At 37.8% G+C, this 21848-nt stretch overlaps 1 protein-coding gene across 1 annotated transcript in view; it reads right to left on the reverse strand.

The window, feature by feature from the left end:
* The window catches only part of CACNA1A (calcium voltage-gated channel subunit alpha1 A), a 345788-nt gene that overhangs the window by 117218 nt on the left and 206722 nt on the right, over positions 1 to 21848 (reverse strand). Inside the window, exons 11-19 of the mRNA XM_087924614.1 lie at positions 17523 to 17579; positions 13412 to 13501; positions 12159 to 12368; positions 9990 to 10102; positions 6672 to 6784; positions 6054 to 6185; positions 4911 to 4983; positions 678 to 795; positions 164 to 231 (exon numbers count right to left, since the gene is read on the reverse strand). Coding sequence (XP_087780740.1) covers positions 164 to 231; positions 678 to 795; positions 4911 to 4983; positions 6054 to 6185; positions 6672 to 6784; positions 9990 to 10102; positions 12159 to 12368; positions 13412 to 13501; positions 17523 to 17579 — 974 coding nt within the window. The remainder of the gene's footprint in view (positions 1 to 163; positions 232 to 677; positions 796 to 4910; positions 4984 to 6053; positions 6186 to 6671; positions 6785 to 9989; positions 10103 to 12158; positions 12369 to 13411; positions 13502 to 17522; positions 17580 to 21848) is intronic.

Consider the following 21848-nt stretch of genomic DNA (forward strand, 5'->3'; position numbering starts at 1 on the left):
GGTATCATCATCCAATATAATAATGCTAACTTTGAATGGAAGATCACTGATTTATGGCTGGGTTCAATTGATGGAGTAATGATTCTTTCCTCCACTTCAGTAATCACATTTAGTAAATAAGCATTCCACAATCCCTTGTCCATTGCTAGAGAAGCAATCTTACCTTGGTGAGCTCTTGTGCATTGGCCAAATTATCCACAGCAATAGCCAAGAACACATTGAGCAAAGTGTCTAAATGATGAGAGTTAAGGTAACTTTAGAATATCAGTTTATTTTAAAAAATAAATTCAACACCTTCACTTTGCTTGTAGGCCTTTCCTCCAAAGATTGTCCGGACTTAGAAGTGACTTAGAAGTTAGGTTTTAGTAACAGAACTTGGCTGCTTGTGATGGCCTTTCTTTTTCACAAATTAAATGAAATGAATAACTCACTGAATCTTGAGCACTGATGATATGTTTAAAAAGAAGTTGCATACTTCTTTTTAGTAATACTTAAAAAGGAGCAGCATTCTCTCACTGATTTGAAGAAGGAATATTTCTCTAGCTGTGCAACATATCATCAAGATGAAAGAATCACCTACTTTGTACTGTAGCAATCACTGGTCAGTGCCTTCCATGCATAATTCACAATATAATCTCTAAAATAAGATAATAATATATTTCTTTGCAAAAGGATACAGTTACCAAACAAGGTCAGGACTATGAAATAGATTGAAAACATCATTCCTTTATCAACACCGCCCTGAGATTGGATACCATGATACATCACTTCATTCCAGTCTTCGCCAGTCAGGATCTGAAAAATTCAATTAATTACTCCAACCCCAAGAAACAAATTTCTTAGTGTATATAAAATTGCAAAGTGGATTTAATATTAATCAATTGGGGAATTCAATAGACATCATATTACATGTGAAGAAGGCAATAATTTAAATGTAATATTGTATTTGATAATACTAGACAATTTCCACCCTATCTCTATTCTTCTCTTTCAGAGGAAGGGTTAAGACAAAGTTATAGGGCTTCAGTAGCTGGATTTTCTGAATCTTTGCTATAGCCTAGGCATCAAGCAAAAGCCTAAGTAGGTAGTTCCAGTCAAGGATGATGGGAGAAAATACCTCAAACTCCCGGCTATTTAGTTTTCTCGCATTTCTCACCCATCGTATTTAACAGTTATGTGAAACTTCTGGAAAATGTCATCTGCTGATATTAATAAGATATCATCAATATTCTGATATATCTGAACTGAATAGAAGATGCTGATCTATAGCCATCTTGCCTTAGATTCTGGAACTTGTAAGGGACTGGTTAGGTTGAAAGAGGTTCAAGTTGCAAATCTGCAAAACACATAGCTGATTCTTTACAAATAATTTGGCTTCTTATGGAAGCTCCAGCTTTGGCTCTGGCCCTTGAAGGAGCAGGTCCATGATCCAGAGATTCCCATGGACTCCTGGCTCCTATTGGAACAATGCAGAAATCATGGCAGGGAAAACATTTTTGCCCAACCTTGATTAGTGCACCAGGTTTTTGGAGCCTTGTGCTCAGCTGCAGCCACTATGCCCTCATCACCACATACCTGGCTATTGCACTCTACTTTGGGTTGCCTTTGAAGAATCAGTTCAAACAGATTAACTGATGAGATGGAAACTAACCTCTCCTTTGGTTGCTATGCTACTTCCAGATACAACTCAAAGTGTTATTACCAATACCGCCCTACGCAGTACAGGTTCTGATTAGCTGTCGGCTCATCTGCTCCAAGTAGCATCTGCATATTCTCCTAGGCCTTAGAATCAGATGGATGGGAACCCCCTACTTGTGATGTTTTTGATATGTAATTTGGATTGCCTTTTTGTAATTATTTTGTAATTATTTTTTTGTAATTTGTTCCGGTCTATTTTATCACAATTTATTTTTATTTTGGTGAGCTGCCCATTGTTGGATGGAATCACACTGCATCAAAACTGAATAACTAATATTAACAAATGATAATACATGTCCTGTATGTTTGAGCTGTGAATTTATATGCTGCTTATTTTAAGTCCCTTGGAAATTTGCCTTTTCTGTGGCTGCCTCAAACTTTGACTCCAATGTAAAAAAATTGAGGTGGTTATTGAAATAGTTAGCAGCTATTTTTTTCCTTTTTATTCTTTTATGATTTGTAATGCTATCCTTTATATAATATATGCAAAGACCCACGATTGGGATAGCATAAAGATCCTATAAATCATATTATATTCATTTTAGCCCAGCCATTATATTTTTGAATGTTACTACCAAAATTCTTTCTATTCCCTTTGTTATAATGCCAATTCTTTATTTATGTTACAATATTTAGAATGTGCCCCAATCCTAAACATACTCTGAGAAGGAATGAGGGCTTGATGTAATTTTTGTCTTCCCACCCCATTGTATAGAATGCTTTTTTCTACAGCCTTAAGGAAATTAAACCAATCCAGCCACAAAGTATATAATTCAAGAGATGCAAACTAAAATGAATACAATAAAGAATGTTTTATAATAATTTATTATATATGCCATTTGCAATTCTGGACGGTTTACAAATTGTTAAAAAACATTTAGAAGAAGAAAACAACACAAAACAAAAAAGAGCAAGGAGGTTGGTAGAGATAACCCAGATAAGAACAAAGAAAAAAATGAAAAAGGTATTTCAATCACACTAGCCAAAGTCCTCAGTCAATTCTTCAAGACATTTTGAAACACTAATAGGATAGAAGCCATTTGAATCTCAAAGGTGACCTCAATCCAGAAAGGGGAAGGGGAATGCTGCTACAGAGAAGGTGCACTTCTGTAATCCAGAGACCTGGTATTGTTTAACTGAATGAACCCGGAGGATGCCAACCCACGCAGGATCGAATTAGAGGGATCAGAAGCCAAAAACCAAGAAAGCCCCATTGAAGTTCTCTAATTGTCTCTTTATTGTTCCTCACTTATAGAAAGAAATCTTGCCAAATTAAAGCAGGCTACTTGCACTACGAAATATGTACTCTGAGAACTACTAGGGAAGGAGAGCTCTCTAAGCTTCACTGTCTTCTGCTCCTCTGGAACGCACACCCTCCCTTCCTGGGAATGTGGGCTACATTCCAAAACAATATGGAAGGCAGACAGAACTTATATGTACAGCAACTAAGTCCCATGTAGGGCTTTATTAAGTAGAAACCAACACTTAGAATTGCACCTGGAAGCAAACTAGAACACAAAGCAGAGTCTTACATGGCAATACAGAGGCATGCCCATCATTATTCATGATTCTCCCTGGAAGTTAAAATAGTAAATGCAATGGATAAAGAACAATGTTTGTGTCATAATAAAGCTCAACTTTAAAACAGTTTTTCTGACATACAGTAAATGTGTGTGATATATTACCAGGGGTGGGATTCTACCAGTTCGCATCTATTCGCTAGAATTGGTTGTTAACATTCTAAGCAGTACGGAGAACCGGTTGTTAAAAGAAATTACTGGCCTAATCCTGTAAGGAAGGCAGGAAGGAAACATTCTGGTGTTGCTTATAGAAACTGCCTGTCATACCCCTGGTGGAGACTGACTCTGAGGAAGAGGAGGAACAGCCAACAGGGAGTGGGAGTGTGGCTCCAGAGGTGGTGGAGGAGGCTGGGGAAGGGCAGAGGCCAGCTGAGCAATCAGAGGAGGATCCAGGCCCATCCCCTATCCATCCTAGGTCATGCAGGGAGGAGAGGATCAGGAAAAAGCGAGGTCTACTCAAGAGGAGATTACCATGATCCTCCTCATGGCTTGCAGCTGGGAGCTATGTATATAAGTATGTAACTGCGCAGTCAGAATTGCTGGAGTCAATTTAGTGTTTACTTTGAAAGAGGTTTATCTTTGCTGGCGTTCTTTCCATGGACTCTCCTTGGTTATTTTCCTGGAGTTAATGATTAGTTATCTTGGCTTGCTTCGGAACTCTCGTCAATGCTGTTTGTTTTGGTTTTCTTTTTGCCTCATTATTTACTTTTGTGACTTTAAACTGTGCCTAATAAAACAGTGAAGTTAAGTTGAAGGCCTTACCGGACTTTAATGTATGTTTTGGGTTATTTTGAGAGACTACGGGTCATCACACTGCCTCTCCATTAACCCTTATTACATTCTTGGCAGCATTAGACTTCCTGTCTCAGGAACTTCTCTGGAGTTTTTTTCCCCTCCTTTGCTGGTACTTTGCTTGTGTGGAGTGACCATTTAAAGTTAAAATGGCACTGAAAAAAGTGAATTTTGACCATTTTTACACTTATAACCGTTGCAGCATCCCTACAGTCACGAGAGGCCAGGGGAGGAGATGCGTGCCTCGGTATGAGTGATATTGAGTTGGCCACGCCCAGCCAATAACATGACCACCAAGCCACATCCACCCAGTCACATGACCACCAAGCCACGCCCAACACCTAAGCCACGCCCACAGAACCGGTTGTTAAAATTTTGAATCACACCCCTGTATATTACCCTATGTGTACTGTGTACTGCTTTCCATATCTATCTATAAAAGCATGAGAGATAATCGGAACAGACTAGAGTGACAACACATACTATTTCTTTCAGAGCCCCAGTTCTATAGGGTTAATTTAGTTGCAGTATGCAACTACAATGCAAAACATAAAAAGCAAGGTACAATAATACAGTAAAACATTGCACCAGCAGCTGATGATGATCTCCTCCCCAAAGCAGCAGTCACTTCAAAATTTATCTGCCAGTTTTGTGAGTAATGTTTCCGGTTGTCATATCTCCATCTCATTTAAATCAGGGAGAATCTGGGGAAACTACAAGGAAAGGAAAAACTGCTATCTGAACTTCTGTGTAGTATATTTGGCTCATGTGTAAGATTTGTACCAAAAACAAAAAAACCCAACAAGTCAGAGAAAACAGCTTTCCCATCCCCCTTCTTACCTGAAATACTGTCATTATTGCTGCTGGAAAAGTGTCAAAATTGGTTGGTGGGGTTCCATTATCAAAATTGAACCTGTACAGGGATATTAAATTGATAACAACAAATTATAATCACACATACTACATTATTTTCATTCTTCTGTTCTTAGATCACTCAGGCCTATGCCTGATACCATGAGTGGTATCCATCCTCCAGTGCAAATAGATGTATGGAGATGGGGCATAGGAAAGCCCAGGTTACCATAAGATGGAATCAGGCAACTTTCTCAAGCAGCTGATTTGAGATATTGTAACACGGTACAAATTCGACAATAAATGTATTGTGCTTTTACTACTAGGGAGGAGGAAAAATGCTTGTAGGGGTTTGTTTTCTGCTTTGGATACCATACTGTTTGTTTTAGAGGATGCCACTATAGTTAAATGTATTCCACATTCTGTGCATTCATCTGCATTATTGCATGTCTGTGGAAGGAATCTGAGAAAAAAGGAAAGTGATTATATCCAAGTCTAATTAAAATATCAATATAGATATGGATAGTAACTATAGGTTTAAGCACTGGGGAGGGGGCAGAAAAAATGAGATAGACATTCATTGTTTTTGCGTGCAATGTCCGCAGCATAAAAGTTCTTGAGCACAAGAATTTTAGGAAGCAGGCAAAGCTATCTCATGTTTGTAAAAATACTTTTCTCTACATTAGAAAATCTTTTGCTCACACTTGGGTACTTTCAGGGTTTTAAAGATACTTAATTGGAGTAATCATAGTTTATTGGGATATAAAAACCCTTATGACTTTGTAGTCCCATCTCTCCTTTTATGGGCTCAGCTTCAATCTTTATTAAATCACTTTCTAAGAAATATGATACAGAAAATTGTGTTTGGAATACTACTTAGAAAGCAGAATATGTAATCAAGATTTTTGGTTTAGACTTCACAGGAAGTAGTCAAAAATTCACCACAAACTAGAACAAATGGAAGGGAAAAGGCCATGAGGATGTCCATTAGAACAGTTATTTTTCCCCGTCTGATAAACTATGAAAACGATAGCAAAATGATAATGAGACATATATGAACCTGGCTCAGATATTCACACAAAGGATACCTCAGGGAAGGTCCCCACCTCACCACAATTTCCCATTACTCACTGGCCCCCAAAGAGTTGCATTCCCAAAAGGGCGAAAACGACTATGAAGAGGAAAAGGAGGAAAAGAAGGCTGATTATGGACTTCATGGAGTTCAGCAGAGATACAACTAGGTTTCGTAGGGAAGCCCAGTACCTGCCAAAAAAAATTCCACATATGAACTATGTATGTTAATCAGATTCACACCAAAAAATTGGAAAGCTCTTTCAGGCCTACAATTTAAGCTAATGCAAACAATACTGATAATCCATTGAATAATAAAATATTTTCTTGGTTATCATGTATATAACTGATACTAGCATATTTCTAAATGCATTTTATCAATTCATTTCACAGTTCTTTTAAAAAGAAAGTTACATTTCTTTTCTAATAAATCATCAGCACATCTTGTTTTACATGTTGGCAAACTATATATTTACTACAGCTTTATTCTTTCTATTAGCTCTAAGATATTTGTAGTATAAGGTTTTCTCTTATTAATACATCTTCACAACATATTTTTATCTGATAAAGCTGTTATTAACTCTAGCCTATGCTGTCATCCTTGCTTTAACTCTATATTTAGAAAACACACTCACAGACTTTATGCATTTCTGATGTATTGTCTTAAAGCCCACTTACTTTGTGACTTTGAAAATACGCAGTAACCTGAGAGCTCGTAAGACGCTTATCCCAAAGGAGGTGCCAGGCTTTATTGCAGCCCAAATGACCTCAAAGATGCTCCCAATGATAACCTGCCAAAAATCAAGGGAAGTCAACAAGTTTGCATTGAACTTGCATTATGTAGCTGTACAAGATATGCAGTGGTATAATTAGACATAAGTATGAAAACAAAAACAGCAAGAGATCATAGTTCAGTGAGAGACCACAAGCTGAGACCAGTCCCTCAGAACTCTAATTAAGTTGTATGGTACTGCCAGTCACAGTTGTAAGTATTGGGTTAGATGGCCAAGCAGACTGATGTAAAATAAGACAACTTCTTATGTTTTGGAAAAAACATTTAAAAGATAAAGGAACCATGCTATGGTTTTCTAAAACATAGTTATATCCTAGAAAATGGTGATTTATTTACATTGACTTTCTGTCCTTATTTTCATCAAAAGCATTCCTTAACTTTAATTAAGCTTTTAGAGAAGGTTTGTATTCATATTCTTTTGAACCATACGCTTCTTAAATGGAAATTAATAGCTGGACAATTCAAATGGCTTTTCTGTACCATCTAATTGTTAGGAGGCTAATTTTATGCTTTCTTATTGTTAATTATCTAATGCAGGGGTGGGATTCTACTGGTTCGGACCAGTTCTATTGTTATGAATCTGTGCAGTTTGGAGAACCAGCAAATCGCCGCTCTCCGCCTGCTCCTCCCCTCCCTGCCCAGTCAGTCCGACATCTCTCACTGCATTCTCCCCCTTCCAGTCACTCCTTAAGGTTTTTTTTTCTTTCCCTCCTAACGATCAGCTGTTCCTATGATCAGTTGTGCCAGGATTCCCCTAGTTGTCTTACTGCTTCACCCAGGATGCTTCCCTGAGGTCCAGGAAGGCAAAAAATGGAGAGGGGGGGCACATCTTGGGCCCCAGGGAAGCTTCCTGTGAGTAAACCCCCCTCCCCCGAGGCTTCCCTGAGGCCCAGAAGGCGCCAAAGCAGAGCATGGGGGGTGCTGTGCCTCCCCAGCTCCATTTTTTGCCTTCCTGGGCCCCAGGGAAGCCTTCTGGGAACAAAAACGCCTCCCAGGAGGCTTCCCTGAGGCTCACAAGGCCCCCAAAATTGGGGGGGGGGTGCTCTGTGCCCTCCCGGCTCCATTTTTTTCCCTCCTGAGCTCCAGGAAAGCCTTCTGGGAGCAATAACGCCTCCCAGGAGGCTTCCCTGAGGCTCACAAGGCCCCCAAAATGGGGGGGGGACTGCCAAAAAAAGTCATGCCCACCCAGTCATGTGGCCATGCCCACCTAGCCATGACCACGGAACCAGTTGTTAAAAAAATTAAATCCCACTCCTGATCTTAGGCCTCAGTTCCCTGTGACTGAGATTTGATTACACTTTCTCAACCGTTGAGAATGCTTTCTCATGGTTTCACTGTGGGAACAAGAAGCTTTTTCATTGGCAATAGCTATGCCAATGGCAGCTTCTTTATTCCATAGCTCTCCCTCTCCTTTCTGCTGGAATATTGCTGGATGACCACAGTACTTTTATATGGGTTCTGGGACTTTATGCAGCTAATCCGTTTTTTTTTCCAATTATAGAATCATTTTCTGTTTTTCTTGATAGCTATAGCTATTGATAGCTAAAGGAAGCATACATTAAATCTGACTATTCCTACTCAACTGTTGCAAGGATTGCTTTGAGGGTGGATACAGTGGCTGCTATCTATGTGTCCAAAATAACTTCCAAGCATGAACAACTGCAGCACTGATGAACAAAACTTCAGGTCCAAGACCCATTCCTATACAAGGAAGAGGGATTTGATTGTACAATGCCCCTGCTATCTCTTCCCTCTCCAGTTATGAAAGCCTCAGCTTCAAGTTAAAATAGCATTTGAATAGAAATCAGTTAAGCCACAATTTATAATGAGACTGTCACTCAGCAGACAAGTCAACATTGTTTGGATGTTCTGAAGTAATTTATTTATTTATTTATATTTTATTTTATTTTGACAAAAGCTTACAATACAATAGAAATAAGAATAAACATGTTTAAATATAAGAAAATAGAAACTAATAATTGGGGACAAAAGGTCAGGGATGGTAGGCATGATTGAGCACTTATACACCCCCTTAATTGCTCTTGGAGAAGGAATAGATCAAGTGTCATGGAGACAACAATTCTGCATCCTGAGAAGTACGAGCCACGGTGGCGCAATGATTAGAGTGCAGTACTTCAGGTTACTTCTGCTGCCTGTCAGCTGCCTGCAATTTGGCAGTTCAAATCTTACCAGGCTCAAGGTTGACTCAGTCTTCCCTCCTTCTAAGGTGGGTAAAATGAGGACCCAGATTGTTGGGGCAATATGCTGACTCTGTAAACTGCTTAGACAGGCCTGTAAAGCATTGTAAAGCAGTATGCAGGTCTAAGTGCTATTGCTATGGCAATCTTGAAAAGTATTATAAGCTGTACTAAGACTCTGGTAAAGAATTTGATCCTGGGAAGGCGTGTTAGGGTTAGGGTCAACTTCTGACAACCTGATGGAAATCATGAATTCCTGTATTTGACAAGGTTTAAATAACAGAATATAAATTCCCATCCTGAAATGTATCACAGCAATGTTCCTGTTGACTAATTTAATCTGTTCTTTGGAACACTAAGAAAAAACCCAAGAGAATCCAATACCTGCTAATTTCAAAACTCTTAACACATAAATATATTTCAACTGCAAACATTTGGGGCAGTATTAGGATGTAGCATTGGATTTGCTTTCTTCAGAATTAGATTTAGAAAAGTTCAAAACTTAACTTAGAGAACAGTAATTATAACATTGGAAGTCACTATAAACGTTTGAAGCTCTATTTGCTTTCAAAGGCTTGCATTTTCAAAAAGGAACAAACCTAGCTACAGTGTAAAAGAACATCCAATATGTTGCTACACCATAATTGCATGATAGAAACTCCAGTCAGACTAAAAACCATTATATACATCAATGAGTGAATTATATTTCTATAATACAAATAGCAGGTTGATTGGGGGGGAAATTACAAAGCAATTACTTTTGCTTATGAGGCCTGATAGGAGTTTATCTCTTGGTCTTTTTTATATAGTAAAATAGATTTGGGCTTCCCATGGAAATGAAGTTTCTGCTCTAAAATTATTCATATTGCAGTGCTAGTTAATTATAGAGCTAGTGTATGTTCACTGTAAACTGGAAGAATGTACGTCAAATCATCTACTAGAATAGTTGCAGTTTGATAGTTGTATATGCAATAGCCAAAATGCTAATGTTCTGAAATAACTTACAGCACAATCAAAGCAGTTGAAAGATGAATGAAAGTAAGGCCGCGTTCCAAGCCCATACATTTTTATAAACATTTCGGACATAAAGAGCCCTAAGAAAATGAATTCTGCATAGTCTGAAACAAACAGAGGAGGAAGAGGGGGAAAAAGTCAGTTAAACTTTTCCATCCACAAAACTCTATTCTTTCTACTGTCAAAAAATCCTTATGTCTGGCTATATAGGAATTCTAACCTTCCTACTTTAGAATAGATTGTTAGCCTTCCCTAACTTAAACATGTCAATATATCATATTACCTTTGTAGATTCAAGAAAGTAAACTACAAGACAACTGAGTCCAGAGAACAGTTAGTTAATTGACACCATCAAAAATCTCTCAGATTATAGTTTTGCTACATCATAGTAATTCTGGATTTCTTTTCTGTATTTATATTTTTAAAATATTTGCTGATATGCAGAAGACATGACTCCAACTTAGAACAAAAATGAAAACATACAACTGAGTTGAAGGCACAAAACAGTTTTTTAAAAAGTGACCTTACAGCAACTTCTAATCTTTAAACCAATATTTTATAGCCTTTCTCATGAAATATGGTAAATTTCCATTATACAGATGGACACCCATCTATCTACTTTACACAGACAAAAAAAGTCTCTTCAAAGAAAAAACATGCTACACTTCCAGCTTTAATATTGTTGTGTATTACTTTTCACAATTAGCTGGAAGCAGAATTAAAACTGAAGTTCTCTCTAATGTAGTCAATTAGTCCAAGATCCATCAGTAATACTAACAAGTTTCAATATGTGTAAACCTCCACTTGTATTCCAGTCCATTTTATCTCTCCTTAATATAAGTAGCTAAATTATTATGGATGAACTGCATCTTAGTAATTTTTATTTAATAATTGGATTCTTTCCCTTTTTTCAAAAAAAGACGTCATACTTCAAGAAGGTCATTATTAAATAGTATTGCAGTCACTTTAATATATTGGAATTTCAGAAATGAGGTCTGAAAATTAATTTCGAAAACAGCATGCAATTCAACTGTGGGGGGAGGAGAGAGGGAGGGAATGTTTTCCACTATAGCCGGCGAACCTCTGGCACGTGTGCCACAGGTGGCATGCAGAGCCATTTGTGCGGGCACACGAGTCCCAGCCAAACTTACCTGCACTGTGCATGCACGCGCCTCCCAGCTGATTTTCAGCCCGTTTGAGGCCGTTTTTGCTCGAGGGAAGCCTCTGCAGCCTTGGGAGGCTGAAAAACAGGCCTTACGGAAATACCAGAAGTGCCAAAATGGGCCCATTTCCAGCCTCCTGAGGTTCCCAAGGCTTCGTTCGAGTCTCCAGGCCCCCTCCGAAAGCAACCTCCCCCAGGCTCCGAGGACCGCCAGAGGCTGAAAACAGGCACTTTCGGTATTTCCAGAAGGCCCATTTTCGGCTTCCCGAGGCCGCAGAGGTTTCCCTTGAGCCTTGGGAGGGCGAAAACAGCCTAAAATGGGATGAAAATCAGCTGAGAGGCCCGCACATGCCCAGGTAAGAGGGTGGGGTATTGCATGCACATGTGCAGGAGGGGTGGGGTGATTGCACTGTGGGTGCTGGTATGCGCGTGCTTTCGGCACACCATAACAAAAAGGTTCACCATCACTGCACTATAGGATTCCCTAAGCAGAGTTTCCAACCTCAATGAGAACCAGAGTAAATTCTATTCAGTAACTTCAAAATGATCTATTGTAAGTCTATACTATTGTTTTATTTCATGGATTGTTTTAATATCGTGGTTTCCTGCAACAAATTCTTGGAATTGCCATTTGATGCAAGTACTACCAGTAATTCTTAGAAAAGGCAATGACAAGTCAAAGAATTCCACGTTATAGATTACCTTTTCTCTCTTTTTAGATGGTACAGTACATAAATTAAAAATCCTATATTCAGTTTTCTAATCTACCATATTGGTTTAAGTTCACTTATTCCCAAGAAGTTTAATTGTGACTACTTTTAAATATAAATGTCAATTAATCATAGAATGTAATAAGGGAAAGTTCATTATTGCTGTCTTTCCAAATGAAAATGCTATCCTGGTTTCTATTAAGCAAAAATGACAAAGCCTAAATTTTTGCAAGCCACCTTCCGCTAATAAATCCATTTCATAAAGAAGGACATGGATCTGCTACTTACAGAGGAAGTCAGATAGCCAATCTGGCTGGTTGTAATGTACTATAGCAACACACAAAGTGTTGAGAGCTACCAGACTGAGGACTGTCCAGTAAAAGGCCTGAGTTTTGACAATACGACGGATATAGAAACGCAACCTCCGCTCTTTTTTGTGAAAGAAAGTAGCATTTTCCAGCGTGACACTTTTGATGCTGGCTCGAGCAAAAGGTGAACCTGCCAAGGAGAAGTAAAAGTTAGCAGCATAAGAGAAGCCACTATTTGAAATAATCTGCCTGTGGGGTGGAAATTTATGAACTTGTTTTATTTGGTATGGTTGAGATAGATAATGTGAACCTGCTCTGTCTTCTGTGATTTTAAAGCAAATACTAGCAAGTCTCTCTGAACACATCTTCTCTGTAATACACCATGGACAAGAAGGAAGGCGATAGAAAGATAGGTGATTGTTCATTTCTAAGGGGCCTAGCATTTACCATTCTGGACTAGCAAGTTTTAGCATGCTTGCTGCAGGATGGGTCTGTGGGGCTGATACTGCACTTTGCCATTATTTAGTCAACCCCTGTCTGTTCATCTTCTGAGCAAGAATATGAGTGAATGCAGTAACTGGTCCTTTCATAAAAAGTAGCACTAAAACTGCAGCATTTGCATATATATGCTCACAAAAACATCACAGTTTGCTAACACAACTGGTTTCAAATGATGACATTTCAGGACATATGCTTTAGCCATAGTTGAACAACAATATATGATGGCAATACATTAACACATCACAAACATATAATTCAACATAAATGGATACTCAAATGCATCTTAGGATAAAATGTGGGTTCAAAATTTGATCAGGTTTTCCAGATTTGAAAAGATTGAAGACTACCATTGAGGCCAAAATGTTGTTAAGCAAGGCAGCTGTTACGGGACTTTTGCCCCATTCTACCCCCACCACCCCCATTTTGATTTTTCTTGCCACAATAGTTAAACAAATTACTAAAATTATTAAGTTAGTAACATGGTTAAGTGACTCTGGCTTCCCCATTAGTTTGCTTGTCAGAAAGTCATACAAAGACTGCAGAACCCTGCAACCACCATAAATATGAACCAATTGCCAAGCATCTGAATTTTGATCATGTGGCCATAGGGATGCTGCAATAGTCACATGAATAAGGTCATGTCACTTTTTTCAGGAACGTTGTAATTCTGAATGGACACAAACGAATGGTTATAAGTCAAGGGTTTCCTGACTACTTTTTTGACCAACGTACCTACTGAAGAGATGTCTGCCAGTGGGTCATTTGCTTCCTCTGGGTTCAGCAAGTCTGTTTTGCTTTTCTTGATAGTGGCCCTCCGAAGAGCTCCAACAATAGGAACATGACAAGAAAAACAGACATTATCCTCAAGGCCCTTTATCTGATTCACTAGATCTTTTTTTAATCATTTACCATAATGCTACCTTTGCCAATATACACCCTGGACCACAGTTCCAGAAGACATTTTGAACTTAATTGCTGTAGTTATTAGGGACCAGGCATACATGATGCTGATGCTGATGCTGCTATTGTTATATAAATTGTGTTTCAATTTTAGTATATTTATTGCATGTTACATTGACTACGTTCTCTTTGGTCCTGCATTGATAGTTTCTAAAATACTTGTCATTGAACACTTTCATCCTTTATTCATTAATTCATAAATACATTATCATCATCATGTAATTTACATTCTCCTGAGCTGAGAGGAAATGGAAGTAAAATATCTATTTGTTCTTCATCTTACAGGAGGTAGCTTAAGATCATTTTTTAAGTTCTACTTTTATTATTATTTTAAAAAATAAATAACTCAAGGCAGCAAGCATACTTAATAGTCCTTCCTTCTCCTATTTTCCCAACAACCATGTGACACGTGCTGGGCTGAGAGAAAGAGTGATTGTCCCAAATAACCCAGGTGACTTTTATTTGTAAGGCGGGACTAGAACTCACAGTCTCTAGCTGTGGTTTTCTAGCCTGGTGCCTTAACCACTAGACCAAACTGGCTTTGGTTTCATTTCAAAATATTTCAGATAAGGTTGTTCTTTGAAACCTTAAAGATCTTTGACAATAGGACAAACAGCTTTGAGAGGGAGTGGCTTAAAGAGAAGGCAAATGTTTTTTCTTTGCACACCTTTTTTCAAATTCTAAACTGCCCTCTTCTTAAACAAAGGTAGTTTTCCCCTCCTTCACATTCCAGATGGGCCTCTGTGTGGACAAACAAGCATCTAGAGGCCTGTGAGATGAAAAGGATTTGTAAATGCTTTGAAATGCAAAAATGGTATGGGCAGGTAAACTGTACCTTCATAAAACTGCATTTTTATAAACAAAATTGCTGTTGTCCTGGCTTGTATGAAAAGTGGGAATTTGTCCCAGGTTTCTTCCTCAAGGCAAAATGTATGCTATTCCCCTGCTTTGAGCTGGCAGGAAAGTATGCTGACAAAAATCCTGTCCACCTTAGCAACCCCTGGCCTGCCACAAGCACAAGGCAGATAAATTAGACTGCCTTTATTAGTTTTGTATCGATGCACGGCTATTATCCTGGCCTTCCCACCTCCTTTCCACTAAATGATTGTAGTCAGGAAAAAAAATAATTGCTTTCAATGTGGACTAGCACTAGACATTTAGGCAGGGAAAATCAAAGATATAAGTACAGATTAGGGGAGACCTGGCTCAAAAACAGTAACTGTGAGAGGGACCTTGGAGTCCCAGTGGATCGTCATTTGAATATGAGCCAGCAATGTGCAGCAGCTGCCAAAAAAGCTAATACAATCCCGGACTGTATAAACAGGCATAGAATCAAGATCATGTGAAGTACTAGTGTCCCTTTACAAAACCCTGGTGAGACCACACCTGGAATACTGCAATCAATTTTGGTCAAAAAAGATGTTGAGACTTTGGAAAAAGTTCAGAGAAGAGCAACTAAGATGATCAAAGGCTTGGAGACTAAGCCATATGAAAAATGGCTGCAGGTTTTGAGTCTGGGTAGTCTAAAGAAAAGAAGAATTTGGGGTGACATGATAGTAGTATTTCAGTATTTGAGGAGCTGCCACAAAGAAGAGGGGGTCAAATTATTCTCCAAAGCACCAGAGGGCAGGACAAGAAATAATGGTTGGAAACTGGTCAAAGAGAGAAGCAACCTGGAATTAAGGAGAAACTTCCTAATAGGTAGGACAATTAACCAGTGGAACAGCTTTGCCTCCAGAAATCATGGTGCTCCATCACTGGAGGTTTTTAAGAAGAGACTGTCAGTTGTCTGAGACTGTCTCCTGTTTCAGCCGGGGGCTGGACTAAAAGACCCCCAAAGTTCCTTCCAGATCTATTCTATTCTATTCAGAATTTTTTTTTTTTATGAAAGTAGGTTTTTTTCATTTCTCAGAATTCAGCTGGGTTTTGCACAAGCCTTTCGCATGGATGCTTTGAAAGGAACTTGTGAATGAGTAAGCAAAGCTAATATCTGCAGATAATCGGGCCCTTTTCGGACATGTATTTAGCCTTTTTGAAGAATACCACAACTATTTTCACAAAGACCCAAACAATAGCTGTCAGGCAAGGGAAGATTTGTACCATGAGGCAGCAAGCTCATTTTTTCCCACTTTAGCCTATCACCTCACTGGCACTGCTAATGTTCAAAGTTGGCAATAGTGGAAAGATATTGGTTCAGAAGGATGAGACTGTCCCATGACCAAAGCAAAATGCTTCTAAAATATATGCGCAGAGACCAGAGAGGCGAGACATGCCTAGACCAGTCTAGACTGGCCCATAAGTACTTACTTCAATCTTTAATGATCAAATGATATGCCACCAATAGAACAGTTAATAAATCATATCACTTAGTATCTATGGAAAAATCTGTTAGGATAAAGCGAAAAATGCCACTTTGACACTAGTACAGTTAAGGATGACTCAAGGCTGGGGAACAGATGAAAGTAATGAAAATACTGCAGCAAAAATAAGTTCCCAAGGTATACTGGTGCCACAGTTAGATGCAAGCAAGGAAAGGACTTATGGACAGTGAGACAGTGAGAACCAGTTTCCAGTGAGAAAGTGCTAGCATTGATTTGTTGGCTAATAAAACAAGTATGTCCCTGAACTTCTATGAACACATTTATTACAGTAAGGGCTACAATTAATCTTTGGGATGCAAGTTGTTTTTCTATCCTTCTTGGAGGAGACTTGTTTTTTTTTATAACCAGTAACTATTACAGTTAATCACCATGATCATATACCTATTGATTAAAAGGAATATACCTTATTAGAGAAGTGAAGTGTTCAGAACTTCAGTAAGCAAAAGTGCTTTAGACCCAGTACCAGCATTTTTACATTACGTATCCACGGTTTCTTAATGGAGCTGTGCTGTTTCCCGAGTTCGCACAGTAGCAGCAAGGTTTCAGGAAAATATGCATTTCCGTTAAAGAAGAGTTAAGAAGAGGGCAGCAGTGTAGCCTCTTATTTTTACATTGTTTTGCTGCTGCTGTAATGCAACTTCATCAAACTTCATCAAATGAGCATTTTTGTGAACTAATGCAGCTACCATGTGAATCAAGAATAGTTCTTTTAAGTGCTATGAACATTTACTTATTTACTTATTTATTGATTTCCTTATTGATTTATTTCCCATCTTGTTTCAAAGCAACTGGGTGGCTTACAGCAGTATTCCTAATACAATTAAATGGAAATATCAAAGTAAAATCATAGTTACAAGATGGGGAAGGAGGAGGCTGGAAAGGGGGAGGTGGGATTGGCTATTCATTAATCAATCACCCCCAGTGTGAAACTCCCCTCAGAGCAGAGCCAGATCATAAAGCTCTTACAGAAGGCCGACCTCACCTCAGGGGTTGAGGTATAATGAGAACGCAATTGTTTCAAATCCTCTACTGTACACTGTATTAGGACTGGAAGTCATAAAGTGACACAGTCATAAAGCATGATATCATGTGACTCCACTAACTCACAACAGCAGTTGCAGCAGTTCTGGCTGCTATTGTTAAGCAAACCTTGCATTGTCATTAGGCACAACATCACATGGTCAATATTTGTGTTGTTTGTTCACCAGAAGCTGGTAGTGAAGGTCACAAATGGTGATCACATGACTTCAGAGTACTACAACTATCATAACTGCAAGCTGACTGCCAAATGCCTGAATCATGACCACATCTACAAGAACTGGTCATAATTCCTCTCATTCAGTGCTATCATAACTTTGTCTAACAAATGGTCATTAAATGAGGAGCACTTCAACCTCCGTTTCTTACACAATTTTTGTTAAATTAGGTTGACATACAAATAAAGTTGTGACTACTATCGCAGAAATCTTTCACAGAACACTTTGTGGAATATGATGGCTTACCATCGAAGGGATGACGAGGCTCTCCTTCTATATCATCTTCAGCCAGGATGACTTCTTCTAAATGAAATGACTGAAATTAATCTAAGAAGGCAAAGGTAATTTGCCAACTATGGAAAGATGTCAAATTCCCCCCTCCCCCCAAAAAAAGGGGAGGTTAGCTATAGATGACATACTTTAGTTTCCTGAAAATAACCATTTGAAAGAGAACATAGCCTTAGCTAGGTGAGAGACTGATGAAAAGAAACACAATTTATTGATCTCATTTTAGGGGTATTTTGGTGTATTCATGGCTATGTTCCAGAAAAATTCTGTTCGAAAATGTGTTTGGTTCAGACAATATAATAGTAGCATTTTTATATCAATCATGAAAATATGGAGATATAGGATGGAGAAAGAAACACACAAATGGTAAAATTCTTTGTCACTTGCTTGTATTTAATTTTATCCCCTTAGGATTAATAATTTAGCCTGGCAAAAAGTATTTATTTCAGTAATATTTATGATTAAATTAGTAGCCATATAAAGGTAAATCATTTAAAAATAAAGGAAAGGTCTAGACTCGCATTGTGATAATCAAAGTTGAGTAGCTAACACAGGAAAACTAAAATATATTCTCAGTGAGATATTTTTATACTAAAATATTTGTACTGAATATATCACTGCTTATTGATGTAAGATGAGCACAATGTTTTGCAAATTAAAAAGGAAGCAATTTTTTCAGAACAAAAAATATCCCAAACAACTGTTCAGTTGTTAAACAACTTTAATTAAATTGAATCCCAATAGCAAAATCATAATATGTTAATTAAAGCTTGAACATTATAAAAGTAATGTGCAATATGTACCACTTCCCCATCGAGAACAGCTGCCTACCCTTTCTAAGGTTCCAGGAGACCATTAAGACCTTCAGGTGTTCAGGCAGACCTTTAAGGAAGGGAGGTAGACTGAATATTCTCCTGAATTAGTATTTTTTTTAGTATTTATTTGATTTGTCAATCGCTTAGATACAGGTATAAGAATAAATATAGTTTTGAAAACATGAGATAGATACTTATAAGAAAAATAAAAAACAATAGGACAGGGATGGTAGGCACGATTGGTGCGCTTATGCACGCCCCCTACAGACCTCTTAGGAAAGGGGTGAGGTCAATAGTATACAGTTAAAGTTTTTGGGGTTTGGGGAAGAAACCACAGAGTCAGGTAGAGTATTCCAAACATTGACTACTCTGTTGCTGAAGTCGTATTTTCTGTAGTCAAGTTTGGTGCGATTAACCTTGAGTTTGTATCTATTGTGTGCTCTTGTATTGTTATGATTGAAGCTGACATATTCATTTGCAGGTAGGACATTGCAATGTATGATTTTATATACTATATTTAGATCGGACTAGAGGTGGCGTAGTTCTAGGTTTTCTAGGTCTAGAGTTTCAAGTCTGGTGGCATAAGGTATTCTGCAACGAGTAGAGGAGTGGAGAACTCTTCTTGTGAAATATTTCTGGACTTTTTCAATTGTGTTAATATCAGATACATGATATGGTTTCCAGACTGATGAGCTGTATTCAAGTATAGGTCTAGCAAATGTTTTATATGCTCTAGTTAGTAGTGTGATATGACCAGAGAAGAAGCTACGTAGGATTAGATTAACAACTCTTAATGCCTTTTTGGCTATGCAGTTATAGTGGACTCTAGCACTTAGATCATTTGAGATGAGTACTCCAAGGTCCTTGACAAAGTTTGAATCCTCAACAAGGTCTTGACTATTTAGCTTGTATTTTATTTTCTGATTTTTTCTGCCAATATGTAAGACAGAGCATTTATTTATTGAGATTTGAAGTTGCCATTTGATTGACCATTCTGATACATAGTCATGGTCTTTTTGGAGAGTAGTAGTATTGTCTGTGGTGTTGAATAGCTTTACATAATCAGCGAAGAGAATGCAGTTACTCTTAATATGATCTCAGAGGTCATTTATGTAGAGTATGAAGAGAGTTGGTCCTAGAACACTGCCTTGGGCGACATCACTGTAGACAGGTACAGAATTTGATAGGACACTCCCAATTTTGACCATTTGTTGTCTGTTGGGACAGGAATGCTTCTATTCAGTTATGTAGGTGTCCAGAGATACCATAAGATTTTAATTTTAGTAGTAGTTTGTCGTGTACCACTGAATCAAAGGCTTTAGAGAAGTCTTTAGAGAAGTCTTTAGAGAAGATTGTGTCTATTGCTTTGCCCTGATCGAGTTGTGTAGTCCATATGTTTTTGCAGTGTAAGAGTTGCAGATTACAGGATAGTTTTTTTTTCTATTAGTAGTGCTACAGGGGTGGAATACTACTTTTTTCTTCTTTACATTGGTCTGTGTTTAACAAAGTCTGGAAGTTGAGTCATGGTAACCGATTTCTCTCTTGTTGGTACAAAACAATTTGTTGTTTACCCAAATAGTTTCTTCATTCTGAACAAGTTGGTTAAGGGGACCCCAAATATTTATGTCCTCCAAGGAAGTTTCAATTCTTATTAATCTCGATAGGCTCCTTGGTCCCAAGTAGTCCTAAAGTAACCTTAATCTTCCTGTGAAGGTTCATGCATCTTCACAGATTCACAAGGGAGGCCAGACTTAATGACCCACCTAAAGTAAAGGGTTTAGGAGCTAGAACATTTACATCTCATTGACTCTTTGCCTACTTACCTAACGAGCCTATCCAGATTAGTAAGAAATGAAATCTCCCTGGAGGACAAATGTATATGGGGTCTCCTTAACCAACTTGCTCAGTCTGAAGAAGCTATTTGGATAAACAGTGAAACATTTTGAACCAATTAGAAAAGAGGTGAAGTTGCCATGGTTCAACTTCCAGACAACTGTACCTAGATGACCGAGAATCTTCATCAAGATATTGTATTTAAGAAACTTACTGTAATGGACTTAAGTCACCCAGAATAAGACTACTGGAGCTACATATAAGTAAATCACTGTGTTCTGTTATTGTATTAACTTATTTCTTGGAAGCCTATTTTGTGAATAAAAGTAGCATGTTAAAAATATTAACATAAATAATAACACCAGAGTTTTACTGTAAGAAAAGCTTTATCCCTGAAAATAAAGAAATATACCACCTCTTTCCAAGTGAGCAGTAACAATAATTGCTGTGAATCACTTTTTGATAAACATTCTATTCCAGTTCAGAATTCAGCTAAATACAAAACTAAAAAATTCAAGAAGAACAGATTGGACATTTGTCCAGAATGGCAGAGGATCTCCTGCTTGACCAAGGGATTGGACTAGAAAACCTCCAACATCCCTTTCAAATCTGTTATTTTGTATTATATTATTCAGGAAGGTCAACCAATATTGAATATTTTAATATCAAGCCATGAATTCCCTGCCTCACCATACAAGTGGGTAGCCAGCATGCTTTTACTTAAAAACTTCTATAAAATTAACTGTAAATGTTAAGCTCTTGTCAATTTGAATCTTAATTCTAGGCTTATAGCTCATACAGTAGTGATTTTTTGAAAAAGATATATCTTTTGCAATTAAGAAAAATATGTTACCTATCTCCAATTGCTGGCAGTCCAAGCAAAATATCCTATCAACAGGAGGAAATGAATTGAAAACCAAGCCAAAATAATAGAGATAATGCTGCAGAAGTGAATTTACTCCTAAAAGGTCCAGTTTACCATTATTACTTAGTTCACCTCTTGCCATCTCAACTCAAGTATCATGAGACATTAAAGTGGGTTAATCTAAATTAAGCCTTGGTTTCAGAATACTTACAATCTTATTTCAGGCAGACTGCATCTAACTATAAAATGGGTATCTGTACTTGTAAGAATAAAGCTAGAAATGAGCAGTTAAAAGATCAAGGAACGAAGAGTTTTCTTTAATTAAAGATTACAATGTATGAACTTGTTAGCTTAGTAGGAAAATGATGAGAAAAAAACCCAGGGAAACATAAAAGGAAGAAAACTGATATATAGAACACAGGTTATGAACAGAAATGTTTTCGCTTTTTTTCAGAGTGCTAGGAAGCCATGTGACTGAAAATTCAGAAAACTGGTTCCTGTTATTGGGGAACATAAACGATGCCATTGTCTTAAGTCATGATTCACTGACCAGATAAGCCTGTCTATTCTTATTTTTTTAGCTGATATTCTATTGCTGATTTACTTAATTTATTATTTAATAAAATCTCAAACCGTACTGGTATCTTTCTTAATGTACTGTAGTAAACCTGTCTCAAATCTTTGAGTCCAGCTTTCCCTACATATGGAATATAGAATTTTACACTGATCTCTGCTGCAATTTATTTTAATTTGGCTGAATTTCTCAACTTG

This window comes from Pseudonaja textilis, chromosome 2, assembly GCF_049901715.1.
Source record: "Pseudonaja textilis isolate UNSWEBS1 chromosome 2, rPseTex1.2, whole genome shotgun sequence".
Taxonomy (NCBI): Eukaryota; Metazoa; Chordata; class Lepidosauria; order Squamata; family Elapidae; genus Pseudonaja; species Pseudonaja textilis.